Source organism: Euphorbia lathyris, chromosome 6 (assembly GCF_963576675.1).
Source record: "Euphorbia lathyris chromosome 6, ddEupLath1.1, whole genome shotgun sequence".
NCBI classification, from domain to species: domain Eukaryota; kingdom Viridiplantae; phylum Streptophyta; class Magnoliopsida; order Malpighiales; family Euphorbiaceae; genus Euphorbia; species Euphorbia lathyris.
Genome location: NC_088915.1, coordinates 80,691,842 through 80,703,213, shown reverse-complemented (window position 1 = coordinate 80,703,213; position 11,372 = coordinate 80,691,842). Strand labels below are relative to the sequence as shown.

Genomic DNA, 11,372 nt, shown 5'->3' with positions numbered 1-11,372 from the left:
TCACGTGCAGAATGATGCTCTCATTTTCAACGAATGTTTCAATATGCTTATCTTCACCCATCAAATCCTACTTCGAGCACTATTGAACCACAAAATTAGACCAGGCTTTAGTTATCCAAATAACCATGAGCCTAACGAAGTTCTAAAGAAGTTTGATTGGCCGAAGGAGGTGGGGGCATTTGATAACAGATAAATAATCATACTAGACATGTGGACTAATTATCTATCATGTGACAACAAGAACGTAATTATCCTTACCATGTGGACCAATGGGAAGGAAACTCGAGTTTGTTAGGTGTTCATCCCTATATCCACACTAATAATTACGAGATGTTAGTTTTGTTTGCCTAATCTCACCAGACCCACTGATGAATATTCTCGATTAACGTCCTTACGCGTCTCTCGACTCTCTATGACACACAAAATGCCAGATTACCGAAATTACCCTTAACATCCTATAAATAAATAAGTAGTTGCATCTAAAGACATATCATTACAAAATCTAGAATTCTACTATTTTTATCGTTTTTTCTCTCGATAACTCTATTTGCTCAGGCATTAAACTGAGGTTGCCGGATCCCAACTCCTTTTTTTCCGTCTTATTTTTAAAAAGTATCCTCTTAAATCACCCGTATTTTTTCACATCAATTATTTTATACAAAATTCATTTTAACTATTCGTTTACATTATTTTATCAATTATTATTCAATTTTATTGAAAAATATGACCAATTATGGTTCTCTATCAAATTTGAAATCTACACAAAGTCCACGTGTCATGATTCCACAAGTCCATATAAGCCACCATGTAAAACCCCAATAACACGTGTAAACACCTGATTGGTCAAAAACCATATCCAAGCTTATCCAAAGCAACAACAATGGCGGATAAGGTAGTGTTTGCTGAGAACCAATCTACATCACAGAAACACACTCAGCAAACAAATCAAAACCAAACAAAACATAAATCAATCCAGAAATATAATTCATATTTCCACCACTTGATTTATCAGAGAAGAAGGTGAGGAAGGAAGGAAGATAATGGCTCAAGCTATGGCTTCAATGGCTGGTCTGCGAGGAAATTCTCAGGCTGTAATTGAACAGCAGCAGCTGATCAGTAGCGGCTCAAGCCGAAGGGTAGCCGTTTCGAGACCTGGTTTAAGTGTTAGAGCTCAACAAGCTGAGCCTGAATCTAGCCGTAGGACTATGCTGGGTCTAGTTGCGGCTGGTTTGGCTTCTGGCTCTTTTGTTCAGGCTGTTCTTGCTGATGCTGTTCCGATTAAGGTTGGACCGCCGCCGCCTCCCTCCGGCGGACTCAGTAAGTATAATTTTCGTTAATTTATTCAATTTTGGTCCTCAAACAGATATTTATTTCACTAAAACTATATAAATTTCGACAAGAATTCAAACTCATTCAGAAAAGATCAATTTTACACTTTAAGTCATGATTTTACTCCAAAAAATATAAAATCAAACCAATTTATACGAAGAAAATTTGGAATACTTATGAAATACATACTCTTTTGATTATAAATGCATGTTTTTATTAAGAAAAAGTATAAATAAAACTCGTCTTTGTTTCGTGGATTTAAAAATTGAGAAATGTGTTGTAAAAGTTTTATACGTTGACTTGTTGATTTTACTAAGGTGTCACAATAAAATATTGACTTTTATGCTTTGATGTTGTATAATGTTGACTAGATTATTATAATGTGTAAAAATATATAGTGATTTTTTTGCAAAAAAGAAAAAGGAAAAACACATTTCTACTTGCGAATCAATGAAATCACGTGAACTTTTTTATATTTTTTATTTCACCCTAAAAACCGGATTAAATACACCATTGGTCACTGAACTTATATGGTTATTTCAAAATGGTCACTTAGCTTCAATTTGTCTCAATAAAACCACTTAATTTTGAGTTTTGTGTTCATTAAGTCATTATGACGATTTCAATGATTAAAAAACATCGGAATGATGACATAAGTGATACGTCAATATGAGACAACTCATATTTCTAACCGAAATGGCACATAACATCCACATATGCGTCACCTGGCTATCACGTGTCGATTATTTTTATGAAAAAAAAACTAAAATTTAGTTTTTTCATAAATATACTCGACATGTGGCTGTCACATTTTGTTTCGGTCAGAGATTTGAGTTAACTCATGTTGACGTGTCACCCATGTCATCATTTCGATGCGTTTTAACCACTAAAATCAACAGATTGGCCTACTTGAGACATAACTCAAAGTTGAGTGATTTTATTGACACAATTTGAAGTTGAGTGACCATTTTGAGACAACCATGTAAATTCAGTGACCTTAACCCCTAAAAGCCCCTAGCAGAAATGCTTTTACCCATATATTTTTAAGGGGCACTATCAATGAGAAAGCCAGGGATTGAGCATTCACTAGTTGCCGGAATTTTTTGAAAACCGCGCACAAAATTTTAATTTTTTCTGCAAAAACATTTACAAAAATATCAATTGAACACCTATAAATCATCAACGAGCACGAGCACCCCCAAAACATTCTCTTGGATCCGTCACTGAGTACTAACAATACCTATAAATCATCAAATTTGGCTCAATATCCATTAATTTGATGCAGCTGGGACACTAAATTCTGATGAGGCAAGAGACTTGGAATTGCCATTAAAGGAAAGATTTTTCCTGCAACCAAAAAACCCAAGTGAGGCAGCAGCAAGAGCCAAGGAATCAGCTAAGGAAATATTGGGTGTTAAAGAACTGATTGACAAAAAAGCTTGGCCATATGTCATTAATGATCTTCGTCTTAGAGCTTCTTATCTTCGTTATGATCTTAACACCATTATCTCTGCTAAACCTAAAGAGGAGAAGCAATCCCTCAAGGAACTCACCGGAAAACTGTTTGCTGCCATGAATGAGGTATCTATACTATTCACCAACTACTTTTCTATTCTGTTTTCGCTCGGTGATAGTTTCTGATATGATAATACGATTTATAGAAATAACTCAACTAATATAATTCAATTCGGTAATTTGTAGGTTGTACATTATTCGGTTAAAACCGTATTACCGAACTAAAGGGATTCAATTTGTTTTTTTTTTTTTGACATTTCAGTTCGATACCGGTTTATAGTCTTAGATGTATTTTAGTATTCGGTTCGGTTTGAAAAAATGTAAAAAACCTGAACCGTACCAAATTACTTATATTCTATATTTATATATCTCAGGAATGTTCACATGCACTTTAACAACCAAATGAATTTGGTCATTCACCACCGTTAGATATAGGCTTATTAAATCTAAGCTGTAAGATGCTTTAAATCTTCACCTTAGGATTTTAATAAGCCTAGATTTAATGGTGAATGATCAAATACTACATGATCATTAAGGTCCATGTGATCAAAACCGTTATATATACATATATATTTGATTTTACAAGTTTAATTTTTATATTGTTGTTGAGATAATAATCCAATTAAATATATTTTGAAACTTTTTTATTTTCGAGATAAATTTAATATAAAATATAGTGATTTTTATTTGTTGTTTCATTTTTTTTAACTAAATTCAGCTTAAAACTGAACCGAATATTTTGGTTTTTTATATTGTTCGATTTGGTACTAGTGTCAATTGTTTTTTAATAATTTTGGTATTCGGTTTTTAATTGATGCACATCCTTAGTAATTTTTGATATGATAATATGGTTCAGCAAATAACTCAACTGATACAACTGAATTAATACAATTATCTTTTTTTTTTTATTTTTATGTTGGGGATAATTATAAATTTAGTTCTATGATTATTGGGGAGAACGAATTTCGATTTTAATACAAAATAATGTAATCTTAAGATGAATATTTGTCTGACGGTATAATTTCAAACTTAATGAACGAAAGATGAGTTTTTTCATGAATTGAAAATGTGAAATTTCAAGTCTTTCTGAGTGGCCAGAATGCTAGAAGTTAGAGGGGGTTGAAAATCTATTATCCCTTGGTTAATTTTGATTAGAGTAAGATAATTATGTCACATGTAACTTGTAAGCAATAAAATTACGTTTCACATGTCCACCCCTAGACGGGAGGTGTATGTGTTAAGTATCTTACATTGGCTAATTATAAATGCAACGAGTCATTTATAAGTGTGAGACAATTTTCGCTTCAAAAATGCCTTCTCAGAGTGAACTAGGTCCAATAAACAATTAAGGCTAGGTTGAGTGGTTAAACCTTAAATCGCTTAAATTAGAAATCTCGAGTTAAAATGCCTAACTAATCGAGTAATCGGATAAACTATTTAAAAAGAACAACAACCGATGGGGTTTTGTTTAATTGTTAATTTGATGATTAAAGTCTCAATCTTTTGTGAAATGAATAATTGGGTATTTCGTTTGTTGTTTCAGTTGGACCATGCTGCAAAGATTAAGAGCAGCCCAGAGGCAGAGAAATACTATGCTCAGACTGTGTCTAGTCTGAATGATGTTCTTGCTAAGATTGGTTAAGATATTTCTTTCCATGTAATTAAGCTTTTATTCATTACTTTTGGCATTTCTATTTGGAATTAAAACAAGTCTAGTTGAGGAAGAGAAATAATTGATTGCTTTTTCTTTGTCTTTTTATTTTTTATGAAGCACTATTATTTGGGTTTTAATCGAGCCGAGTCGAGCGGAGCTTTGGCTTATTCATGCTCGGTTTAATAAAACATGGACAAGCTTGAGCTCGAGCTCGAATCCGGTTCAAGCTCAAAATTTTGTTCGAGAGCTCGATTCATTAAAAAACATTATATGATCGCAAACTGTTCGAGAGCAACACATTTGTTCGTGAGCAGATCGTTTATATATTTATGAACTTTGCTCGCGAATAGCTCAATTGTTATGTTCATAAGCAAAGTTTACGAATAACTTATTCATTCTGTTAAATACTATTATATAAATACTATTATTAAAATATAATCGAACCAAGCTTGCACACGGGTCACTTCATGAATATTATAATCGATTTTGTTCATTAACCTATAATCAAACATGTTTTCAGTCGATTTTTGCCATGATCAAACTTGTCTTGTTTACGAATCGAGTCTCAAAATCCCACTCACACCTAACTCGTTTATAAATTGATCAAAGATGATTGATTTTTTTATTGAGTCGATCGCGAAACAACGCCAACTATTATTGAATCAGTGAACTGAACAGGAGATGAATCTCTCTAAGGCATTTATTTTCCCGTTGAGCTTCTGGGCATTATTGACTCTTCGGGGTGGAGCCATACTGATTATTCCTCTAGGACTCGTTGGTTCAGCTGTTGCTATTTGCCATTTGCTGCTACTGTTTGTTTGCTGTTTGCTATTTTATTATTAATGTTTGGTAAAATTATGATTGCATATTGTTGTTAGTATGTGAAATGACTAATATGGACATGTTTTAAATCAATCAATTAATATATAAATTTAATTTCAAAATTCATAAAAACAATCAAAATAATAAAATAAAAATTACAAAAAATAATATATACATATATATATTGAAATTTAAACTATACAGGAATGATATTAATGAAAAAGGAAAAAAAAATTGTAAGTATATAATATTTATTATCACAAAAAGGTAGAATGCTCAAAAAAAAAAAAGAAAAAAAAAACTCAAACTTAACTATGCAAAGTCACATCAACATATATATAGAACTTAAAAACAGAGGCTTAATACATCATTTGTCCATGAACTTGTCCAAAAACATTGATTGCCCCCCTGAACTTTCAAAGTATTCCAATAGCCCCCTGAACTTACATAAAATGTTCAGTTAGCCCCCTGAACTTGCGTAAAATGTAATCAATTGATCACTCGGTCGTAAGAAAATAAATTAAACGCGGAAAATGTATTTCACGCATCTTAGAATGTTATTACATAATTAAAAAATAGATTAAAAATGAAGTTATTGCTTGCTCAACTATACAAATTGTCTTCTCTAATATTAGAATCGTATACTTCGATTTTGGTCGTTTTACTTTTTTTAAGACTCGTGGAATACATCTTCCGCATTTAACTTATTTTTTTACGGCCAAGTGATCAATTGATTACATTTTACGCAAGTTCAGGGGGCTAATTGAACATTTTATGCAAGTTCAGGGAGCTATCAGAACACTTTGAAAGTTTAGGGGGCCAATCAACTTTTTTGGACAAATTCAGGGCAAATGATGTATTAAGCCTAAAAAAAGAAAAAAAAGTATGTGCATGTTCTAAACTTACCTTGGAAAAAGGTGGGACATAAAAGAGAAAAATAGAAGGCAGAAGATAAAAGTGGAGGCTAATCAACTTTTTATTTTAATTGTACCGTAAATAAGAGGGTATTTATAGGAAAGAATAATGTAAATTATAATTTAAATGGGAAAAGATTTGAAAAGATTTGAAAAGCAGTATTTTGCTGCTGTTGGAATAAGCAGCCATTCCCTCCTCAAACAGCAAAAGACAATTGTAATTTATTTCTAACAAACACTTAAATATCACATGTTTAGGAACTAAATACAAAAAGCAGTTGAAAAACAGTAACACAAACACCTCCTAATCTTATTAAAATTTTCTTTTATTCCTATTTGAAAAATCATGAACACTAAGAATTTGCTTCTAATTTTGAGAAATCATAATTAATATTTTAAATATAATTTTGTTAGTTATTTACTATATTAATAACACAGTAAATATTTTAGATAGTTAGTAAAATATTAAACAAATCAATTTTTTTTTAAATTTTCAATGACGTAGGACTAAAATTGATATTACTTAAAAATATTATAGTTTTTTTGAAGGAAAAAAAAACTATAATATTTTTAAGTAATGTCAATTTTAATCCTACATTATCGAAATTAAGACTATATTATAGTTAAACTTGTATATGAAATGTTAAAACTATATCTATATATATGTTAAGACTATATTTATACTTTTTCTTAAAACGTTGAATTTAATCTTTATTTATTTATTATATAAACCAAATGTCTGTTCTGTTCATTGTTTTCTTTAAATTTGCCTCCCGCAAAAATTTAAATTACTTCCCGCAAAAATTTAAATTAAAAAAACAAATAGGTCCCAAGTTAATCTGGCCGTCCACGTGCTACTAAAACCAACGACAAAGATTACGATCCGCGTGAATCCCACTGGTTGGCTTACACTATTTCTAGTACCTATATATAACCTTGAATTTGATTAGTCCTCACCAGTCACCATCTCACTCTCTTTTCTTCAACCATTCTCTGCACAACAAACACCGAACCAAATCTATCCGTCGAGAGAAAATGGCCGGAAGAGGAAAATCATTAGGATCTGCAGCGGTGAAGAAGAGCACAACTAGGAGCTCCAAGGCAGGTCTGCAGTTTCCGGTCGGTCGTATTGCTCGGTTTCTGAAAGCCGGTAAGTACGCCGATCGCGTTGGCGGTGGATCCCCTGTCTATCTCGGCGCTGTTCTGGAGTATCTTGCCGCCGAGGTAAACTCCTAAACTTGCTCATTCTTTGATTTTCAGTTTCGTTTGAATTAGAAAATGACGAGATCTCGATTGATCTGTGTTCAGCAATATATTTGTGGAAATCGATTACAGTAGTGCGATTTCGATCTCACTGTTTTGCCCTAATTCAGTGTTTTTTTTTAATTTGATTGATCTGGATGAATAGGTTTTGGAATTGGCTGGTAATGCAGCAAGAGACAACAAGAAGACCAGAGTTGTTCCGAGGCATATTCAATTGGCGATTAGGAACGATGAAGAACTTAGCAAGCTTCTCGGATCTGTGACAATTGCTAATGGAGGTGTGCTGCCTAGCATTCATAATGTTTTATTGCCCAAGAGATCTGGTTCTGCTCCTGTTAAAGGTTCTGCTGATGATGAGTAAATTGATTTGTATGTGTTCTTTAGGCAAATTTTAGGATCAGGCAATGGCTTCATTTACTGTAATCAATCAATTGTTGAAATTAAAGAGATAGAGTCATTGATTTTTACATTTACTGTAATCAATCAATTGTTTAAACTAGGCAGAATTGGACTGTTATAAAACTTCATCATCTGAGAGAAATTCATAAAAGCTATCATTTAACACATACACAGCCTCAGTTCTTCGTAAATTTCATGCTATGATAAATCTAAAGCTATTACCTGGGCATAATAAATTCTGTCTGAGATGCGCATACCATCTGATGGAACGTCAGTACGGAAGACAGTTTTAATGGTGGTATCATATTTGATCAATTTCTCTCCTCCCACACAGCTATAATATCCCCATTTGAATAAATAGAGGGATAACTTTGTTAACATCTACTGAAGGTTGGAATGTTCTACGGTTAGTTTGGTTTAAAAACCGAATCGAAATAATCAAATCTAACTAAATAATATAACAAATTGAACCGAGTATTTTGGTTTGGTTTGGTTTTTGATTATAGCTTTTGTTAAAACAGTTTTGATAAAATAAATAAAAGTTTATTAAAACAACTCTAATGGTTGTATACTCCAATTATTGCCACATTATCCATTTACACTATTATTATAAAACACCATCCATATTAAAACACTTCTTCTAACAAACTACTTCTAATGGTTGGACATTTTTTATTAATTTAAATGGGTTCCATATCTAATAACATTTTATTTTTTTACTTTAATCTAATTTTTTTATATTATCAATATTAATTAATATTAAGTTATTAAATTAAAATAGAATTAATAATATGAAATGGTATTTTAAAAAAAATATTAAATGATATTTATTTGTCCAAATGATTTTCAATGGTATAAAATGAAGAAAATAATGTAATAAAACTAAAAAAATCACAAACAAAAATTTAACCTGAAATTACCTCTTAAAAAAACGACTCAGAAATTACACAACCATTTAAACTAAAAAAAAAAAAAAATACTCATACAACATAGACACAAAATTACACAATAATTTAGAGTAAATGATGAACAGACCCACTGAAAATAAAAAATGTTTCAATAAAGCCAAGCCACACGCTCCAACATGGAGACTGCATAGCACGAATTCCTCTCCAATAAGAAGTAGATGGCGCGTCCCTTTTCCTTCCCCCTAGAGCTTCCTTTTTTCTTTCTCACCTTTTCCACCAAAGGATATTGTCCAAATTTGAATACTCTCCACTAGACCTGGCAATTATCGTGTTCGAGTCGTGTTCGTGTCGTGTCATTTCGGGTTCGTGTCAAAAAGAGTAAACCCAAACCCAACCCAAAAACTTTCGTGTCAAAGTCGTGTTAATCTGTTCAGGTTAGTGTCGGTTTCGTATCGTGTTTTCGGGTTACATGTAATTTTGTTATGCATGTATATTAATAATAACTCTTAAAAATATAAGAAGATATGTTACTGTTTTTAAACATTTTATATCATTTTTAGATTAATATATTAACACTAATTATCGAAAAGTTCGATAATATCATGTTAGAGGGTCATGTAATGTGTTTATAACAATTTAGGAAATTCAAATCAATATTTGTAATTATTAATTATAATTTTATTATTTTTATTAATAAAGTGACATAAAAAATACGAGAGAATATAACAATAATTTTCAATATCCGTGTCATTTCGTGTCGTTTTCGGGTTCACATATCAACACTAACCCAACCCAAAAATTTGCGTGTCAGTTTCGTGTCAACCCAAAAATGACACATTACCTATTAAGCTCAACACTAACACTAAAAATTCGTGTCGTGTTCGTGTCGTGTAATCGGGTCGTGTGTCATTTTGCCACCTCTACTCTCCACCTATGGATACAAGGTTTTTTTCACATATAGTGGTTAAACACCCACAAATAACTTTAAGAATTTGCATAGGTAATCCTATAGCATTATATTATAATTCTTCGATGTGCCCTTTATGGTCTCTCCGTCTTCCTTCCTCGAGTAGCTCATTGCTTGAGTTATAGGATGCTTACCCTTGTGGTTTCTATCTGATCCATTTCTTCTCCTTTCATTTATGTCCTACTCCTCCTATCTCCTTTACCCTCTTACTCCAATACCTCATTCTCTAATGGACTCCCCGTTAGAAGTTCAGATGGCTAAGGTCACATTGTCTGATCCTGAAGATAAGGTTATCGATCTCCTTCCAGAAGTTAAACAAGGACCGAATAATACAACAAAACCTTGCTTAATAGGAAGAGTTTTGGCAAATAAACCCCTCAACCTTAGGGGTATGGCTCAAGCCTTCATGGTAGATTAGAGAGTGAAGGTTCTCGAGTTAAAAGAGCTGGACAATAGCAGATTCTTATGTGAATTCAGTTCTAAACGGGACAAAGATAGAGTTCTCCGGGATGGACCATGGCATTTTGAAAGGAATCTTGTCATCATTCAAGACGTCCAAGGGGAAGACCAGATGGATACACTGTCTCTGAATCAATGTCCCTTTTGGATTCGCATCTACAACCTCCCCCTTAATCGACGAGATGCTGATTCCATACTTAAGATAGCTTCTAGTGCTGGTGAAGTTCTGGAAATTGACAGGGATTCCATCAACGCATGGGGGAATTTCACAAGGGCCCAAGTTAAGGTAAAAGTTGACAAGCCTTTGCTTCGTGGTGTGAAAATAAAAAATGGCAAAGGAGATATAACATGGGTTCCTTTCAAATACGAAAGAATCCCCAATTTCTGCTACTACTGTGGTATCCTAGGACACGTTCACGAAGAGTGCTCCGATATCCCTAAGGATTTTGATGAATCAGATTGGCCGTATAGCCCGATCCTCAGAGCTACTCCGTTAAAACTACGATCCTTCAAAGTTGATTCAAGCTCGACCAAGGTCATCTCGGAACAGACCAGGGATAATAGGGAAGTCCGTCGTCAACTCTTCACCGGAGATCGGCTTGCAATAAGGGCACATCCGTCTTTGGTCTCAAACGGATCCCTAGGAACTGATCAGGAGATGGATACCGACATTGAGCAACAATCATACAATAGAAGTCCACCAAGGGCCGAACTTCCCACTGACAACAAAGAAGAAAACGAACCTAAAGCTAGGTACGCCAAGGAGACAGCAAAGGCGAGTGAGGTAAGCAATTTTGACTCTATAGAAAACATGACCCCTCATTTACCCAATTCCACCCCCAACACCACATTAATTAAGCCTCACTGGTTTGACTCAACTACAGACCCACAAAGGACAACAACACCGCCTAATCCACTAATCAACATCTGCCCCATACCCCCAACTCTAATCCCCACTATACAAGACAAAATTCAGGGAGAAAAACAATCAACTTCTGACCTAGCCCCAAAATAACTTTCCAGTCTTCCCCAACCAATCAGCCACCTCACTAAGGATCTTGACTGCCCAATCAGCCCCAACCCAGTCCTAAATTCAACAAGAACCCCACCTCAACCCCTTGACTTACTCCCCCTAATTATCC

The 11,372-nt window shown here is 33.5% G+C and overlaps 2 protein-coding genes across 2 annotated transcripts; both read left to right on the top strand.

Moving 5' to 3' along the window:
• The first annotated feature begins 937 nt into the window (after positions 1-937).
• On the top strand, positions 938-4,597 carry LOC136233279 (oxygen-evolving enhancer protein 3-2, chloroplastic). The gene is made up of 3 exons (XM_066022897.1): positions 938-1,317; positions 2,615-2,910; positions 4,388-4,597. The coding sequence occupies exons 1-3, from the start codon at positions 1,041-1,043 to the stop codon at positions 4,484-4,486; spliced, it is 672 nt and encodes a 223-aa protein (XP_065878969.1). The 5' UTR covers positions 938-1,040; the 3' UTR covers positions 4,487-4,597.
• A 2,580-nt stretch (positions 4,598-7,177) lies between these two features.
• Positions 7,178-7,966, top strand: LOC136231895 (probable histone H2A.3). Its single transcript, XM_066020901.1, has 2 exons — positions 7,178-7,458; positions 7,643-7,966. Exons 1-2 carry the CDS (start codon positions 7,270-7,272, stop codon positions 7,856-7,858), a joined length of 405 nt encoding a protein of 134 aa, XP_065876973.1. The 5' UTR covers positions 7,178-7,269; the 3' UTR covers positions 7,859-7,966.
• Positions 7,967-11,372: the final 3,406 nt, after the last annotated feature.